The sequence below is a fragment of the Lepisosteus oculatus genome, chromosome 25, assembly GCF_040954835.1.
Source record: "Lepisosteus oculatus isolate fLepOcu1 chromosome 25, fLepOcu1.hap2, whole genome shotgun sequence".
NCBI lineage: Eukaryota > Metazoa > Chordata > Actinopteri > Semionotiformes > Lepisosteidae > Lepisosteus > Lepisosteus oculatus.
Window position 1 is genome coordinate 1918336 of NC_090720.1, and position 19650 is coordinate 1937985.

The 19650-nt window shown below is 43.1% G+C and overlaps 1 protein-coding gene across 9 annotated transcripts in view; it reads left to right on the top strand.

The window, feature by feature from the left end:
* The window catches only part of pik3cd (phosphatidylinositol-4,5-bisphosphate 3-kinase, catalytic subunit delta), a 63875-nt gene that overhangs the window by 39662 nt on the left and 4563 nt on the right, over positions 1-19650 (top strand). For all 9 annotated transcript variants that reach the window (XM_069183737.1, XM_069183735.1, XM_069183731.1 and 6 more), the window contains exons 8-20: positions 3145-3366; positions 6785-6881; positions 7742-7872; positions 8590-8640; positions 9396-9563; positions 11203-11324; positions 12227-12370; positions 12871-12970; positions 13637-13815; positions 15717-15826; positions 16456-16534; positions 17110-17277; positions 18963-19086. In XM_069183737.1, coding sequence (XP_069039838.1) covers positions 3145-3366; positions 6785-6881; positions 7742-7872; positions 8590-8640; positions 9396-9563; positions 11203-11324; positions 12227-12370; positions 12871-12970; positions 13637-13815; positions 15717-15826; positions 16456-16534; positions 17110-17277; positions 18963-19086 — 1695 coding nt within the window. The remainder of the gene's footprint in view (positions 1-3144; positions 3367-6784; positions 6882-7741; positions 7873-8589; positions 8641-9395; positions 9564-11202; positions 11325-12226; positions 12371-12870; positions 12971-13636; positions 13816-15716; positions 15827-16455; positions 16535-17109; positions 17278-18962; positions 19087-19650) is intronic.

Sequence of the window (19650 nt, forward strand, 5' to 3'; positions counted from 1 at the left end):
TGTTGCTGCTCTTGCTCTGCGATGAAGTGCTGCATCAGGTTGTTTACCGATGTTTCTAGAGAGGAAGACCCATAAAAAAGCCGATTTGCAAGTCATGTGGTCATGTGACCTAACCGCATATTTCCCATAATTCATCAGAAGCAGTTTTCGTGACACTTTTAAAAACAGGAAGTGGGGAGGAACTATCTGGCCCGTACTCCTTGCGCTTAGCCCTAATTCTTAGAAAAAAAAAGAGCTGATTTTTTTTGTCACTCATTCTTAGTATCACCCTAACCCCTCTCTGTGGCTGGAGAGAGAGAGAGAGCGAGTTGAAGTGAACGGAGGGGGAGGAGGAGGGGGAGTCTTGAAACGTCTTTCAAAGATGAATGACAAGAGGATGCAAGGCCAGGCCGAGGAGAAGTGAGAGTGGGCCTGCCTGGAAACGGCGCGAGGCCCTCCCTTTTTTACAGCTCATCGACCTACCAAAAAACCTGCGAAAACCCTTTCTTCAGTTCAGGCCAACACTGTCTTCGTTTTTTTTTTTTGCAATAAAAAGGAATGGTTTCGGGGGCAGAGGAATGAAATGCTTTACTAAACACCTCAACGTTGCATAAATTCCTGCCAGCTCATTTTTTTTATCTCTGTCCATAGATTAGCACCTTTCCCATTAGAAATTCCAAAGCTGGTGTATCCTTGCAGGGTGACACTGAGCTCTAGATCTTCATTAGCGGTGCTGTGACCTGGTTTCAGAACTGTACGGCTACTGTTAGTCATCAGATCTCGCCAGACCTCTACCGCCATTCCTCTGCGTGTTCACGACAGTCATTTCTGTAGTTTAGAGTTGTTTACTTCTTACCTCTTTTGAGCATAGCTTCTTGCGAGATGTTTTTCATGCTGATCAAAACGCTTCAGGCACTTTTAGATACGAGACGCATCTGGATTTTTTTTAAGCGTGTTTTATAAGTTTCGACCGCCAAGTTCATGCGTCTGTATAAATGTTAGCTCCGTGCACAAAAATGCTTTTGTTTTACTGGGAGGAAGACGAGAAAGATGAATGATACCAATGGATGTTGGATACGGTTGGTTTTGAGCTGTTTTTTTTAAAGCATGCCTTAGTATCTTATGAAGTTAGGAGGTTTATATGCTTAAAAATTAAAGTGTTCCTGATGCAGAATCTATAACGCGTTAGGATTTATACTGGGTATTTTTGGGGGGGTTTAAATCTATTTCTGTTAAGCTAGAAAAAATATTCTTGTGTTTTCAAGTTGTGAGAAGTTGGTAATACAGGTGATCTCTAACATTTTATAACCATTAGCATGTTTTAAGCTAAGATAGGGACAGTTTCATAATCACAGCAAAGAACATACATACACAAATATTTGCTTGTTTAAGGTGTCGAGACTGTGCGAGACAGATGTATCTGCTCAATGGGAAGTTTTATTTTTAAGTGTGGGAACATGGTGTGTGACCTTTCTCAGAACCTGATGAGCAGCTTTTTAAAGTCGTTCTGTGTGTGTGTTTTAGAAGTGCTCCCAGGAATTGTGTGTGTGTGTGTGTGGGGGTTGAGGTGCAGAATGGACTTATTTTATCCGCGGCCAGAAGATCTGACCATCTCAGGAATCGTCCGAGACACCTTGGAGATTCTTGAAGGAAAGTCCCTCATCACTGGACATTCTTACTGCAGGAACAGGGAATAGGGAACAAGAACTGGAGACAAAATATACTTCTAGAGCTTTTGGCTGCAGTGTTGCCCTAGGTCCCTAGGTAAGCACTAGGTCCTTACCATGAGGCTGCCAGGCAAGCTACTCCAAATATACTCTATATATCTGGTCGCTCTTGCATTTCTGAGGATCTGATGGCACTGCTGAATTTGGTTTCAGAGTGTTAGGTGTCATTTACGACTTCAGAGTGCTTGTTTGTCAACCATCACTTAAAGGGTAATATTAATTGACACAATGCTACCGGCAACCACTGGGTGTGGGAACTTTAAAATGTGCTCTTTATTCCTACAGCAAGTGAGGATGTGTTCTGCAGACAACATGATACAGGTCATGTAATACATCATGGCTATCAGACATTTGTGCGAAGCAGCCAATGGATTCGGTTCTGTGGTGCAAAATTTGTTTGCATGAACGGTAAAAAAAGCCTCAAATGAAAACACATAACCAACATCTGGGTATTTCTTTGCAGTTGCAGATAGTTGTAGTGGAAGACGCCTTGGGTCAGGTTCTCCAACAATAAGCCTGATTCAGCGGCTCGGAGATGTTGTAAATAGATTATAGATTCATATGACTGCGGCTGGAGCAGATTGTGATGCGCCCGTCTGGTGTGAATAAGATGTACATTGTACCACAGTGCCGAATTCCTTAAAGTCCGCCATGGGATCTCGACGTGCAGATTGAGCAGCGCTGCCTGGTTTTGTGGGGGAGGGGTGGTGGGAGAAAGCTAGCAGACAGAGCGCTAACCTGGAGCAGCAGAGGCAGATCAGCCTTCTGCTCCCCAGCCTGGCAGGTGTGATCCCGGAGTTTATGTCTCGTCCTGCCTACTTGCATGTGTGCTGTAATGTAAAACAGCAGTCATAGGTATGGCCGTGTGTCAGAACTGTGGCAGCCTCCTTTGTTGTCTGGGAGACTACAGTGAGCTCTGGCGATCGTATTTGTGTTGTGGTTGATCAACTTATTCTGTTGGTGGTCTTGCAAAAGATCTCTATCACGGCCACCATCTGGGTCACATCCCATGTGCATATTTCATTAACTGTTAACAGTGGCGTGCTGTGTCATGTCCTTTGGGCCATTAGCCCCTAAAAGTGCATTTCTGTATCAGGGTCCACACTCGTGCGTCGGTGCGCTCGGTTTTGCAGGTTATCAACAGCAGATGCCTTTAACAACATAAGAATACGGTTACAAACCTGAGGCCATATGACCTGTCTTGCCCCAATGACAATTGGTATCCAGTTGATCTGTGGATCCCATTGAGCCTTTTCTTGGCTTAAAACTGGGCATCAGCTTCAAAAGCCTGGCTTGGGAGCTCGTTCTGTGATCCCTCAACCTTTTACGCATAGGAATAATTTTTTAGCGCTTCCCATGCTTTTCCGATTGCTGGCTTTCAGCAGTGCGAGCGCTGCGGGCACGAGAGCCCAGGTTTCACGCCTCCTCTGTCCTGCAGCTCGTGGTCCAGGCTGGCCTCTTCCACGGCAGCGAGATGCTGTGCAAGACGGTGACCAGCAACGAGGTGAACGTCTGCTCCGAGCCCTTCTGGGACCAGAAGCTGGAGTTCGACATCGGCGTCGGCGACCTGCCGCGCATGACCCGGCTCTGCTTCGCGCTCTACGCCGTGATCGAGAAGACCAAGAAGCCCAGGTCCACCAAGAAGAAGCACAAGAAAGCTGTAAGTTAGGTGACCTGGTGGCATGAAGCGATTGGGGTCACAGCAGAGCTGAAGCGAACTCACAAAACAGTTTAAGAAATGTGTACGCGAATATATATTTATACTCTTAAATATTTTTATTACTCAGAAGAAAACGATTTAAGGCCCATGCGGAAATAATACATGTAAATCCTTGTAACTTAAAACATTTAATAGTTTATATTTCAAAAATGAGAAAAGTTCAGTAGGAGACAACGAAATGTGGCTTTGAAGCATTTCAAGAATCAAGAAAAAATCGTGATTTGTGAATTGTGATTCCTGTTTTTTTTTTCATTTGCAATCGCCAATACTTTTCCCATCTGAAACCCTTCCTATCTGGGTTTCTATTCCATCTTCCTATTCCCCGCGGGCCTTCGAGCGCGATCACATCATCAGGGGCAGGGGGCTTGGCTCTCTGAGCCCAGGGCTGCACGACAAGGCGAGGATGAGCAGCTCCCAGCAGCTCCTCATCTCCAGCTCCAGTCAGGTGGGAGCAGAGATCCCAGTGTAGGCCCAGAGCCTGTCTGCTCAAATATCAGGGTACCAGCAAGACTGCAACTCTTCTGCTGGGCACTGTGGGCACCGTGGGGGCATGCAGTGTGTCTAAACACAACTGGCTCTGCCACGGCCTGTTAGAGGACTTGTACAGCACAGGAAGTCGCAGCCGCAAACCGAATCTCAATATAAGGGGTATTTCAAAATCCAGTGGGTATATAGTCAAAACTAATTAATTGTTCCGAATAAAACGTAATGCAGGAATTTCCTCTTTTTTAATCATTGTTGTGAATGCTGCTGTATGGTACAGGCTACCAAACCTGCGAGGTAGGCGTGCAGAAGCACACAGGCACTTTCAATCTCCGGCACTGGTTTCTGAGTGAATGTTTAGGTGAAACTGTGGTTGGGAAGTTTGGTCATGTATAGTAAGAGCATCTGTTTGTCTAACTGACATCCGCACTGCCGTCATTGTCTTTCAACCCCTTTTAATGGAAGTAGTAGTAAAGTACAGACAATTTCCTCTGTGGTCAGAATATCATGTCAAGCAGATTCGGTCTTAAAAAAAAAAAGCTGCCAATCACCGCTAATTTTAAGTTCAAGAAGGTTGCAAGATCAGCAACATTGTTTAGAACATGCATTGAGTTACATTGTTTCAGTACTTTCCAGAAAAAATACACTGAGAGGAGACAGCAGAATTGCAGTTACAATAAGGGTTTGGAATACAGGAGGGACGCCAAGGGGCCGAGGGGAACCAGTTACATACATAAAATCCCTTCTAAAGAAGAACATTTGGAGTCTAGATGTGAAAGAGCTCAGGGAAGGTGACTCTCTGATATCCTTAGGGATGGAATTCCAGAGCTCAGGGGCGCAGCAGGAGTATAGACGGGCTTGGGGGACAGACAGGTTACCAGATTCAGGTGAACTAAGGTTGCAAGGTGGGGAGCAGGACGACAATGACTCAGACAGGTACTGAGGTGCCAAGCCGTGTAGAGCCTTAAGGGTGAGCAAGAGGATTTTGAAATCGACACAAGACTGGACATGCAGCCAGTGCAGGGACTCCAGGAGCAATGCAATCACTTGTGCTAGACCTGGTCAGTATTCTGGCTGATTAATTTTGAACATACTGTAGTTTGTTCCATTTGGATTTACTGTAAATACCCCAGCGCTTGGGGCGGTACACTAATATTACCCTCTCTTATGTTTCACTTTGAAAATATGACAAATATTATTCAATAATGAAAAAGTTCCCAAGATAGATGGCAAATATTTTGATTTATTGAACCAAGTGTCAAAACTGTTGACTTTTATTATATGCCAAACACAGCTGATAGTTGCTTTGCATTTAAGATCTTGTGAATTATTCAAGTAGACCAAACTTTAAAGTTAGGGCACCTGCATATTCTCTGTTACAGGTGGAAGTCTTCAAACACAACACTGATCTTGTCTTTTTTTAATAATCAGTACTGTTGAGAGCCTGATACATAACATACATAACTTACACTAGATATAAAAGACAGAAATTGAGCTCAGGTAACTGCTGAGCTACTATGATGCTGTCTGTGGTATACTCACCTCTCCTGAGTATGGAGAGGAAAGCAGTCAGATGTAGTTTGTGTCTGATCGCAACCGAGGAGGAAGATGGTGCATGTGTTCGGCAAGCAGAACATGCTGTTATAGTGCTGCTTCTCCTTTCCATTCTGCTGTACTTCTCGAATTCTGAGCTGGAGGAGAAGTCCAGGGGAGACAGACCTGAAAATTGAGAAGTTCACTGCAGGATGTGAAGGTTGTTTTTTCAGAGGAGTTTTGTTTTTTCAGCATCATTTGAGTCCTGGTTAGAGCACAGCTGGGGAAGGTTCATGACTTCGGCTTGACGGACATCTATAAATATAATATCTTACCCATAGCACGCTTATTTAAGGGGGTTTATTCTTTGTTATTTAATCTTTCTTGTTTAAGATGTTTGTTTAAGAAAGTTTTATCAAGTATAGAGTTGTAAGAACATAAGAACAGTTATTAAGACATTTGTTAAAAGAAACTAGAGTATTGGCTTTAACATCATGTCTGGGTAGCTTGCTTCACACTTCCACAACTCTTTGGGTACAGAAGTGACACCTGTTTTAAATGCATTTCCACATAGTTTACACTCATGCCCTCTGATTCTTAAGGAGTTTGCAGGTGAAGAAGTCCTGTTTGTAATGGGACAAGGCTAAATTAAAATCCAAACCTGTCATATTGTGATTTTTGCCCAAAAAACTGTCCCCTGGTGCTGTGATTTGTCTTTAAATTCCTCTTCAGGGCTGGTGGGGAGAGAATGTTTTTGCAAGAGGTTTTGAGGGGTAGTCCCAGCCCCTCTCTGGCTGGACAGCTTGTGCCTCGTTGTGTTCTGGGAACATTTGTATTTTTATCCAAGGCTGAGGAAACATGTTGCTCTGGCTAGGGAGCAGAACACAAAGGAGAGTTGAGAGGTTGAGGAGTAATAAAGAAACTCATTCAAGCAGTAGTGATATTACGCAGAACTGCTTCTTACTTGTTGGCAAAGGGTTTTGTTCTGTTCTGATTCAGATACTTTACAGGAAGCATGCTTTCATCCTTTTAAGAGTTCAAACATTGTAGGAAACATGCTGTAAGGTGTCTGTGTATCAGGAGCCCCTTGTTTCTGACAGTGGAAACTTCTGCAGTGGGCTGTACAGTGGTAGTAGCAGTATGAGTCTTACTCGATGATGTTGTCGTGCTGTTAGACTAATGTGGTGAATTCTTATTATTCAGTTCTGGCGAGGATTGTGCTGGAGATAGCTGAACCATAGAGAAAATAATCTAAAAGGTTTGTGCTGATGGTGAAGACAAACCTTCTGTGTTTCTGATCTCAGGGAAGTGAGCTGATGTTAAATTCTGTTTCCCACTGCAGGACTGTCCTCTTGCCTGGGTGAACACCATGGTGTTCGACTACAAGGACCAGCTGAAGACTGGCAATGTCTCCCTGTACACCTGGCCCTCTGTTCCAGGTACTGGCTAAGGGCACTGAGTTCACTGGCCAGTTACTCATCCCCAGTGGCATTTTAGAATGGAGTTTTAAGACTCGCTACTCATTTTTGATAGCTTCCCTTTCTTATGCTTCATTACAGTCAGGTCCTACTGAGGTTGCACCAGTAGGAGAAATATGGGCCTGCACTTCCCTGTTGGAGGCGTTTGCTTCTCTGATTTATTTTAAGTTTGCTTTGGGCAGTTTGTGTCAAAGGAGATAAAGAGTCTGTTTTTCCTATTATAAGCAATCAACCAAAGTCCTTTCTTAGATTTATCATGCCTTTAAGACACCTTATATGCTTTTATTGTGTTAAAAAATTTCAGATGCATAGGAATCTTTGCTCTGAACTGAGAAACATATTTCAGAGAGCAGCCACTTGTCAGAAATGCAAGTCCTGACGACTCCAGAGTGGTGGCTGAATTTTCAGATTGGCTGTAGCACTTGAATTTGAGTTGTGCCATGCTTATATGGAGAGAAGTCAACTGTAAACACTAAACCAAAACAGGCGATAACAAGTTAATTAACTCCAATGTATCAGATTTTCAGGATATTTTTTTTTTACTTTCCATTGATTAATTGGACAGTTGGACTTCTTCTCTAGAGAGAAGACGCTGTCATACAGAGGCACAGTCTTGAAACAGTGCAGCAATCTTATTCTGGTTAAGTGATAGGCGAATGTAAATTGAAAATTTCTAACAAGGCTCTTACTGCCTAACATACCAAGTGCATTGCCAGTGAAAACAGTTCACTCACTTAACAGTGCACTTTGGTGTAAACAGAGGTGTTGTGCGTGCTTCAGTGTGAGGAGAGTGTTGCTGAGATCTGGCCATGTGCTTGCAGATGACAAAGGCGACCTCCTGAACCCCATGGGTACGGTGGAGAGCAACCCCAACACTGACAGCACTGCTGCCCTCATCATCCGCTTCCCCAGTGTCAGACCACACCCCATTTACTACCCCTCATTTGAGAAGGTAGGTGAAGCCCAGGAAGACATTTATCAAACCGCGGCATCACACTTTCGCCTTGCCATAAGAAAATGAGCACTCCGCCACACATAGAAAATGCAGTTGTGACTTTTCTCAGAGTATCTCTAAGCACACATGCGAGTAACTCTTAGTGCACTTCTCACTGACTGCACTGATTGTATTGTATGTACTGTACTATATTGTTGTCTTATTGTATCATTTCGTTACACTGTGCTGTGTTGACTGGGTTAAGCTGCTGTTGCACTGCAATTTCCCTCACGGGATCAATAAAGTATCTATCTATCTACAGGATGACCTACTGCATTAGGCCCTGTATGCCAAATTCTCAGGTGCTTGTGCCTCATTCCTTTTGTGCTTTTTAGTTTTCTCATCTTTTCTCAAGTCCGCTCTGTTCAGGTTAAAAGAGTGGGGCTGTTTACGTGCGTGGTTTGAAGTTTTATTATTACTAGATTCATTGTTCTTTATAGCACCAGCCTCTCTCGCAGCTGCTTGCTGTCTGTGCTCTCTCAGCGGCATGCAGACGTGCTCTGTCGCTCTCTGGTGCAGAAGGACACCTCTGTGTGCAGCCCGTCTCAGTGCCTGAGCAAGTCGGAGTGCTGTTTGGAGGGGAACACTGCCTTGCTGTGGTTGTGGTGATGATGATTTTCCATTCTCATGCTAAGGGTTCAGTTCTGTAGTTAATAATCTTCCCTTCCCCTGCAGATAAGCGAACTCGGAAGAAATGGGAAAAAGACTTTGGCGTCCAAGGAGGAGGTAGGTGGCCTGGCTGCTGGAGAGCAGTCACACGTGTCTTTCACTAGCACCTGTTTAGCTTGTCCAGCACTATGTACAAGAGTCAAAAATCTCTAGATTGGCTAGTTATTATAAGGGTTGGCATTGCGGCACAGTGGTGAGCATTGCAGCCTCGCAGAGCTGGAGCCCTGGGTGCTGTCTGCATGGAGTTTGCATGTTCTCCCCGTGTTCGCGTGGGTTTCCTCCAGATGCCCCAGTTTCCTCCCACAGTCCAAAGACGTGCTGGTAGGTTAATTGGCAATCCTGGTGTAAGCGAGAGTATCTGTGCCTCTGTCTGCCCTGCGATGGACTAGTGTCCTGCCCAGAGTGTACCCTGCCTTGTGCCTGTTGCTTGCTGGGATGGGCTCTGGCTTCCCTGCGATGCTGTTCTGGATCAGAAGATGAGAAGATGGATGGATGGATAGTTATACATTTCCATTCTCTATCATCTTTGACAACTGCTCCAGGAAGAAAGTTTTCTTATTCACACGAACATGATAATTTAAAATATACTGATTATTTTCCTCTATACGATTACAATTCTCCTGCACATGTCTGTGGTTGATAGGTATCTAGTACGCTCCAGAAAGGGGGGTAAAATACTTTGATTCGTGGATATTCAGGTTAAAAACAAAAGTGTGAAATACAGTAACTAGCACTGTCCATATGATTACACACAAACAATAATTTCTTGAAAAACATTTCAAACGCTCAGCTTCCTATGCTTTCAATGACAGCTCCTGAAGCTGAGTGAAATAGTGGAGAACAAGAACTACACAGAGTTCTTCGAGGACGACAAGGACATTCTTTGGAAGCTCCGCTACGAGGTGCGAGAAAAGTACCCCGAGAGCCTGGCCAAGCTCCTGCTCATCACCAAGTGGAACAAGCATGAAGACGTGGCGCAGGTGTGTGGGGCTGCGCGGGAGGTTCTGTTGTCTCTTGGACAGACAGAGCGGCACTCGGTAATGCAGGAAGAGGTGCATAGAAAAACACTCTGCACTGAACATGTGCCACACGGACAGGTAGTTGACATTCAGACAGGTAACAAGAACAGGGTTATTCCCTGCTGAAAAGAGAAGAAAAGAAACACAGCGTTTCGGCTGTGGAGCCTTCTTCTACTTGAACTAGTTCAGGCAGGCAGTTGACATTGAGACAGGCAGTTGACACTTGGGTAGTTGGCGGTAAGAGAGGTAGTTAACTCTCAGGTAGTTGACACTCAGACAGGTGGTTGACAGGTGGGTGCTGCTGTTTGAGGTCACATTCCAGTTGTTTCATTTGCATGTGGGTGCTGTCCACAGCTTCCTATGCTGACTCTGGACTGCAAGCTCTGTGCATGAATGCAGGACTGACTGCAGCATTTTCATTTTTGGGATAGTCATGAACCAAAACAGAGCAGTCAGCCATCAAGCAAGAAAATAAAATCAGTCTTCTCTAAGACACCCTTTCTTTTTTAGCAAATCACATTTCAAAATTCTTGTTCTTTATTTTATTTCCTTTCTTGTTCTTTATCTGTTTCTAGCAGTTGAGAAAACTTCACAGGTTTCAGCCAAGCTGTCGTTGTATGTTTTGTTTTGTTTACTGGAACTGACCGCAGTGTTCAGATTCAGAGGTTAAAATTATCAGGGGTTGCTGTACAGATTGTGTCATCACTTGTTAAATGCATAGATTCTTAGAAAAGACAGCATTCATTTCCTTTTAAAAGAAGGTGCCGTTCTTCCAAAACTGGACTATGTCCTCTTTTTTTGCCTTCACACAGTTGTTTATCAGGAAGCAAAGTAGGGTAATGTTGTTGCTCTTGTGAAAAACAACATCAGAAATTGTTGCCTAGAGATTTACGTTATTGGCCTCTGAAAGATACCAGATAGACATTCTTGCAGTAGGTGAATGAGACACAAAAAAGATATAACATTAATTTTTTTTCTTTTTGTCCCATTGCTTTAAAATGCCTAGACTTTTAAGAGCCACATATCCATGAAATAGCCATATAGCAAGGGGCTGGAATAGCAGTTTTGATACAGTTGGTTACAGTACAGAATTTTGTAGTGTTACTGTTTTTTTCAAACCAGTTAGTCTGACCTGATTTTGTGGTGAATATAATTTCATTAGCTCGCAGGGTTCATAGTTCTGAGGCTTGGATGTGAAAAACACACACAGTTGATTCTAGATCTTGTGGATATGACAAAATATTGTCCATTTGATTAAAAAAATATAGTGGGAGCTGCAGTCAATCTTGATGATTAATGGGAACAGTCAGGTATTTGAATAAGACTTTTCTAGTGAAAGATGCGTACAATTTCTTCTATATAGGGTGCAAAACTAGTCGCAAAGCAGGTCTAATAGATTGTTTTGTTTCTCCAGCACCTAAAAAACAGCTTAAAGGTGTTAAATTCCTCCAGTTAAGACACTGATTAGATCAACAAAGTTTTCAAGAGCTGAACTGTAATGGAGACTGGACAGGGACCAGAGCTGTTCACCAGTGGATTATATATGACCACTTGTTTACTTTGTATATCTATCTACCTGTTAATCTCTGTGTCTTGACAGATGTTATGCCTCCTGCAAACATGGCCAGACCTCCCTGCAATCCACGCTCTGGAGTTGCTGGATTATAGCTTTCCTGATCGCAATGTGAGGTCATTCACTGTCAGGTGTCTGAGGAAGCTCAGGTGAGTGTGTGCTTTATGCTCATAAGCCTTTCATGGTGCAGTCAGTGTGCTGCATGCTGTAGCTCAAGAAGGTTGGCTAATACAATGTTCTTTCTCCAGGTTTTATTCAGGGCATGTAAGATTATTTGATTTTCCACTTCAGTGCGAGGTTCTTTATTTACTTGAACATTGTTCTAGATTCGGAATTGCCTGGGGTTAAGAACTGAATTCGCTCTCATTGTTTTTCCTCGAATTAGGAACTTCCGTCTTGTGGAGCCCTGAAATGCACTTTTTTCATGTGAAGCAGAAGGCTTCTGCAGGAGCACCTCATCTAGATAACAGTTCGATACCAGCTCTGTCACTTACCTAGGACTGTCTGGAGAATCCCTGGAATGTACTGTTCACGCTGTTCCCGGGAGATGCTTTAAGCAAGCGGGTCTTTGCCAGTGCCACACGTGCAGGGGCAGCACAAAGGGAAGACTTGCAGTGATGCATCTAAGGCAGCATTTATCAACCATTCACACTCACAGAAAAGTACAGAAATTTGCAGCCACCCCTCAACCCCTCCCCATACCCCCCCAACACACACATCATTATCAGACTTGGCATTTCATTATTAACTTTAGAATGCTCATTTATTTTACTTCTTAATCTGAGTTTGCCTCAGACTGCATAGCCCCCTCATCCTGGAAGCCCTGAAGGAATTTCACGACACTGAAACGTGGCGCTTGTGCTTATATAGAAAAAAACCATATTTAATTCATTCCTTTTTTTCTTCATCTGTGATGTTTTCCTCAAATTCCCAGGCATACCCATTTCCGTCTGAAAGACAGCTCTGCGGTGCGACACACTGTTTGAGAAGCACTGTTCTAAGGGGTTTTCTTATCTGGCTGTCGTTTTTTGTTGTCTTATCTGTTCCGCAGTGACAAGGAACTGTTCCAGTACCTGCTGCAGCTGGTGCAGGTGCTGAAGTATGAGTCTTACCTGGACTGTGATTTGACAAGATTTCTGCTGGAAAGAGCGCTTGCCAACAAAAAAATTGGGCATTTCTTGTTTTGGCATCTCAGGTAATAAAGACTTAAATGTCCCGTTGTTCCCTCTTTCATTTAAAATTTGTCTATGGAAATGATTTGTATGTGAAAATGAAGTTTCAAACTGGTTCCGTGACTCTCCATACTTGTTCCAGGGAAAACAACTTCATTAGATGAACGTACGTTAGAATCAATCAAACAGGCTTCTGAAATGATAATCGCTTCAGTATTTTCAGTTGTTGCATACGAAAATAGCATTGTTTGTTAGTTTTATAGTCAATTGCATATCGTTTATTTTTGAACTTCACAAATTGTATCATATCTAGTTCAATTTGAAATAAAAGGTATTGTGAAAAGCTCTTATAATAAGGAGTGAATATCACAATGGCTGGTGTACTTTTCAGTCACCAGGGACTAGGAAGTAGTAAAACACAGAAGTGTGACATAGAAGACTCAACTCTTCCCTTGTTACATTAGAAATAATAAGTGTGTTGTATGTGTCAGCTTGTTTTAATTACACTTTATGACTTTTCCAGGTCAGAAATGCACGTTCCTTCAGTGTCGTTGCGATTTGGTCTGATTTTGGAATCCTACTGTAGGGGAAGTTTTTCTCACATGAAAAGTCTGATGAAGCAGGTGAGAAAAATTTGGAAATGAGGACTCGTGCTTCCTGTTGCTGTAGGAGTTTGTTCTGCCACTCCAAGCCTTTCTTTATTTGTTAAACAATTTGGATTCGCCAAATCAGCTGATGTGGAATCACCATTTATGCATCCCACACCTCTCGGCTCGTGGCCACAAGGCCTGTGACCACACACAGGGGAGAATGAGCAGGCGAGGGTGAGGTAGAGGCACCGCAGCCCCCGACTGGAGGAGATGCATGTCCCTCCCCAACAGGCAGGGGTCGCTGTGTTACTGAGAGCCAAGGAAACTCTTGTGACTCATCCCACTGGAACTTTGCTGGCTCGAACCCGGGATCATATAGGTCAGCCTGCACTCAGGTCACTACCTTTACTGTTTGGGCCACCCAGGAGCCCCCCCCAAGTCACTTTTAACTGTTTACAAGAACAGCATCCTTTCACTATGAGTAACCTGCCTGCTTATTGCATTGTACCGTTTCCTTTTCAGTACTGAAAGTTGCATCTATTGTCATTACATAAGATAAAGATGTGGGACAAAGGCTGATACAGCTACAGCACCGTATGAGACCGTGTGGGTCAGGCAGCAAACAGACTGCCCGCGAATGTGAGTTCTGTCCTGGGGGTCTGATCTCGCGGTGATCCTTTCTTCCTGTCCCTTTCCCAGAACGAAGCTCTCAACAAAATGAAGTCCCTGAACGACTTTGTGAAGTCCAGCTCTCAGAAGACCACGAAACCGCAGACAAGGGAAGTCATGAAGTTTTACATGACACAGGACACCTACATGGAGGCCATGTCTGAACTCCTGTCCCCCCTCAACCCCAACATCATCCTCAGTAACCTCTGGTATGTGCCAAGTGCAACAGTCTCTCCTGCAGTCAGGCTTCGCTTTTGCTCTTCCCAAAGCTGAATCCTTTCTCCTCTGTCTGTTAGGCATGTTTGTGCACAGCTCGTCTGCTGGCAGGGCTCTCAAACTTTATTTTACCAGTAGGAAATCAGATATTTTCACATTATGCATCTAATGTATTTTGCAAGCCTGGTAAATGGTACTGAGTGCATGAGTCTGAATAAATACATTGAGTAAATAGGTCAGTTTTAGTTTTCACTTGGAAAGTCAAGGAGGTTGAACGGGAGATTGCAAAAGCTATATTTCAAATGCGTAAGATCATGGCAGTTTCTTTCTGGTGTTAAAACAGATCTGTAGTTTGCGTATTTCCCAAACTCATACCCATGGTTTGCTTGTCAGTCATTTTCAGGGACAGTGTCTGTGCTTTGGTAAAAGAAAAAGTTTTTTTGTGTGTGCTAGAGTGTGCTCTTTATATAATGAGGAAAGAGCTGTGTGTTTTCTGAGATCAGGAAGGTTGATTGCCTTCTGTTTGGGAATGTAAATGTGCACAGTCATGCCAGAAGCAGATACACCATGCAAAGTAATGTCAGCTGGCCAACAGCTTTTACGGTCATTCTTCGCCTGATACCTAAAATAATTGTCCATGTCCTCTGCGTCTCGGAATTGAATAAGCCCTTAGTGCCCTATTGGGAAACTTCTGATATTGCTAGTGTCATGCTGTCCTTTCTGAATGCTTTTTAATATATGCAGTTCGCTTGGAGGTGTTCTTTGAGCACATTTGAGATTGTGTCTGCAGTGAGTTGGGTGAGAATATGCACTGTCCTGGAAGACACATCTGTCCAAGCAAGCTTTTAAAAAGAGAGTAAAAAAAACAAAAAGCAATACGAATTTGACAGACAAAACTATAACTATATAGATATGTAAAATTACAAAAAGGTGAGTGTGTTTATAATTGGCTTTAGTTACTCGGGTTCATAAACGTTTGCCAAGAAAGAAAATAATGTGCAGACTAATTTAAATGTATATTTATGCACATAAGAAACACAGCTCTCATGTATAAAAGATTTCTGTAAATATTTTAAACTAAATGAGCTATTAATGTAAAACCTAATATACTGTCTTCCCTTTAGCGTGATAGGTAAAGTAGCTTAGCATGTGTGCTGGTTTTCTTCTCACAATTACCGGAACATTCTGTGTAAGTTGCATTAGAGACCTTCGTATCAGTGGCAGAGGCCTGCTTTGCGACAGGGGTTGGGTTCCTGATTACAAACACTTTACTGTCCTTATCTTGAGAAAACGTGCAGGGCGATTCTGAACTCCCGGACTGAAAACAGGTTAAATCATGTTTGTTTTAATGATAAAAAAAACAAAGGTTTATACGTTCCCCTTCTGGCACTTACAGACATAATGTGCCAAGCAGAGCACCACCAAAGTTAGAGAAAAAAAGGCATTGTGGTACAGCCTCACCCTTTCCCAGGTTCCTGTCTGCCTGGAGAGAGGCAACCGATCACCTTGGCCATCCCAGTGCAGGATGGATTTGAACACACAGCTAGATAAACTATTAGAGCTGACAGAGATGATAATCTCCCAGTCGACTAGACCTGTTCGGTTTTCACTGGGAATCACCATTTGTTTGGCAGATACAGGGCCGGCGCTCAGCTCTCACTGCCTGACAGGAATACGGGCTGTTTAAATGTGCAGAAACACACGTGTGAACATGAGCTGGGTTACATTATTTTAAAATGGAAATGGTACAGCTGCCAGGGTAGTGAGCGCAGCTTTTACAAATGAGTGACTAAAGCACTGCTTGACATGCAAAACTTGAAATTAGACCTGTGTTCCTCCGTTTGTAAAATGTTTGTTTGTTTGTTTGTTTGTTTGTTTGTTTGTTTTTGGACAGTCCCGAAAAGTGCAAGTACATGGACTCCAAGATGAAACCCCTGTGGCTCGTTTACATTAACGAGAAGGTGCAGGGAGATCCCATGGGCATCATCTTCAAGAACGGAGATGGTAAGAGCCACAGGCATCGCCACATGGCAGAAGATCGTTCTGCTCTACGTAAACCGATGTGATTGGTCCTGTGAGGCCACAGCCTGACAGACGGTCCTTGTATCTGACACCCCCAGCATTTACACCCCTTCTGCTATGGTGCAGGATTGTGGAAGCTTTGCTCCCTGCAGTTGGATCATACACTGGCTCTGTCCAGGACGGCTCTCTCATCGCTGACGTTTCTTTATCTCCCCCCAATATTAGTAGCTCTCTCTGTCCCCTTTGGCTGCTGTTTGACTGGTTCTGGAATGAGTCTGAATGCAGGGGAATGGGTGACTGGCTTTTCAACTGGACATCTGTATTATATGATTCACCTCTAATGAAGGTTTCGTTGTTTCTCAAAAGAGACCAGTGAAATGACTAACCCTCTCTACAGATCGCTTTAAAATTGCCTTGATTCTTCTGCGGTTTTTTGTGAATTCTGTACGTACTGTATTCCTTCCGTATCAGAACTATCGGGCTAAGGAAAATGTGCAATGCAAAACAGTTGTCCTCAGGTGTTGCGGTGAACATGCTTTCATAGGTCTCTTTAAATAGCATCCACATTTTGACACTTTAGAAATTAATGGTCACGTGTTATTTTTTCTAAGATCTCCGACAAGATATGTTGACTCTACAGATGATACAGCTAATGGATGTTCTTTGGAAAGAAGAGGGACTCGATTTAAGGTCTGTATTGATTTAAGTATCAATATTGAAGACAAAATGGTTGTTGTCATTATCATAATAAAAAATAAAACTTTTATAACAAGAGAGACAAGACTTCTGGTCCGCAAGTCCTTGATTAAAGACTATGAACGAGGAAACTAGAAAATATTTATATATTTGTTCACCTTTGAAGCTTATTAAACCCTGACATTTTTAAAGAATAAAGTAGTATTCATTTCAATGTTAGTGTAAGTCCATAAATTACATTTATATTAATATCTGAATGCTGTAAACAGAAAGTACTATACAAACGTACACAATGCTTGAAACGAAGTGTTAAAATTACAAGAATGTGCGATCATGTTGCTCATGGATTTGAACACATTATAATAAACAAGTACAGAGCAGTGGAAATAAAGCATAATGAGAGCTGCTCTGTGTCTTTAAAATCTGGTCTTGTAATTAAAGAATTAATGGCTTCTGCTTTATGTAAATGACATGGAGATAGGGTGATTGAAACCAGTCAGTCGAAACCCGGTGGGACATAAACGTTTGCCTGTTTCCATTGTTTCCATTGCCCTCTGCCTGCGTTTCAGGATGATTCCTTATGGGTGCCTTTCCACGGGTGACAAGACGGGTCTGATCGAGGTGGTGAGGAACTCGGACACCATCGCCAACATCCAGCTCAACAAGAGCAACATGGCGGCCACGGCGGCCTTCAACAAGGACGCCCTGCTCAACTGGCTGAAGTCCAAGAACCCGGGGTGAGTCCAGAGCAGAGCAGAGCTATAGGGTCCGTCCCGGGACTTAAGGGGACTTATGGTGCAAGCATTTCGAAATCCTCAAGGTCGTGGACAAACCTCGAATCACCAAATCCACGTCAACGCTGAAGCGCTGATCAGGAGGTACAAGTGGAACCTCGGTGGAAGTACATTATATACTGAGAACAGGAGGCACTGCGTTGCACAAAGGGTTGTGGGGGTTGTGAGCAACCTACCAGCCCTGCTGTTGAAGGTGATGCCCTGGTTTCCTTTAAGAAGAGAATGAGATCCTGGTATCAATTCATTACTAACTACCCAACAGACTGAAAGCGCTACAGGGGATGTAAGTGTCTAGCCTGCATACCTTTGGGCGATGGAAAGAAACCAGGGCTCTGACCAAACCTGGGGACAACATGCAAACTCCACAAAGACAGCTGCCCCAAGTTGAAATCAAACCCAGGATTGTGCAGAGGTCTTTACTGTGGGATAGGACAAATAGATTTATTGGCATTTAACTGAGCTTGGATAAGCAGCAACCAACTGGTCCTTCAACGTGACAGAGATATGATGCCCTGCAGTTTGAAAATATAGTACTGTTTGTCCACTGACCAAAAACCTTCACAGTGTTTTTCTGTATGTTTATGTTGGAGTCAGAAGACACAATAATGGGTTGAAAGGATGTATATACACTCATTCATTTACATCAATTTTATTGTGCTCATGTTCATTCTGAGGAGCCTCCTGCACAGGCAAGCTTATCTAGTGCAGTCCTGCTTGTGTGTGTAATGTGAGAGCAGAATGCCATGTGCTTAGCAAACACGTGAGAAGTGGTTCTCATGCATTTTGTGGTCTGCATAAGACTGTTCTGATATATTTGGAACTGTAATTACTGGAAGAGCAGACAAGCTGAAATTAAAACCTAAATGTTCTTGAAGATGCCTGTCATGTCTTGGAATGATTCAGACAGTAGGATCTTAAATTGAATGTTGCAAATTTACTGGCACAGCCTAATATAAAGACCAACCAGGCTTTAGTCCCTGGGGCAAAAGGAAGAACAGAATGCCCTGTTTTATTACAATTAAAAGCTAATAATAGACCTCAGATAAAACCCTGTCTGAAGCACGCACATAGGTTCTATTCAGAATGGACTATGGGCATTTGATATTTACAGAGTGTTTTATTCTTAAAAACAGAACAAATGTATACAACCCATTTAATTGCCTATGAAATAAATAATACAAATCAGTAAACTTCTCTTCCATGTTTGTGAGGGAGGAAATGAACGGAGAGGGTGCCTGTTTGCCTCAATTCCATAATCAGCCCTCTGTCGAATGTGCGGAAGCAGTCTTGAGGATCAGGCAGCCGAGATAGAAGACGATCTTCAAAGCATCAGCTGCAGAAGTGCGCTTGGAGCAAACAAGGATGTGTGGAACTATTAACTCGAACGTCTCTACCAGCTGTGAAACGAGACCATAAACGTCCAGAATTTTGTCTACTGTCTCCCTCAGCACAGTTCCTAAAAGTGTACCTTGTAACTGACCAACACTTCCTCTTTCTCAAGAACATGGGCAGGAGATAGAAAGCACTGGCTCATACTAGCAGTGGGTGAGGAGTCAACGAGCAGATACGAACAGCACTGAATGCATGCCTGGTTTAATGGCTCTCTCTTCTCTGATGTTGTTGTACAGAGAGAAACTGGAACAGGCCATAGAGGAATTCACCCTCTCCTGTGCTGGCTACTGTGTAGCTACTTACGTCCTGGGAATAGGCGACCGCCACAGTGACAACATCATGATCAGAGAAAATGGACAGGTACTGTTTGAGTACTGTTTAAAATCATTCCAACACTCTGTAACTCTACTCACTCTGTAAGATCCAACCTTTCCTTCAGTAAAGTCTTCCTTAGTTTGTCTAGTCATATACACCTAAATGTAACTGTAATATACTGCGATATTCTAAATGCCCTGAAATTGAATCACTGCTGTCCACCAAACAAGGATTACCAGCATTACTGAGAAATAGCATACACGGGTATACATAATTAGCTTTTAGTTCAGGTGGGGAGCTGCGTCAGCATGCGTAGGCTGCAAAGGAACAAGTAATAGGTTTATTCCATGCTGAAAAAAAGAAAAAAGAGAACACAACGTTTCGGCCGTGGAGCCTTCTTCAGGTGTGACACCTGAATTGACACCTTTCTTCTTTTTTTCAGCATGGAATAAACCTATTACTTGTTCCATAATTAGCTTTTTACTCTTTGTAGGTTTCTCCACCTAAAAGTAAAGACTAAAAAAGGGCGTTTAATTTTTAAGGACTTTTCAGTTAGAGGACAGTACTAGTTCAGTACCCAGAATTAAACATGAATATCAGCAGCAGTAT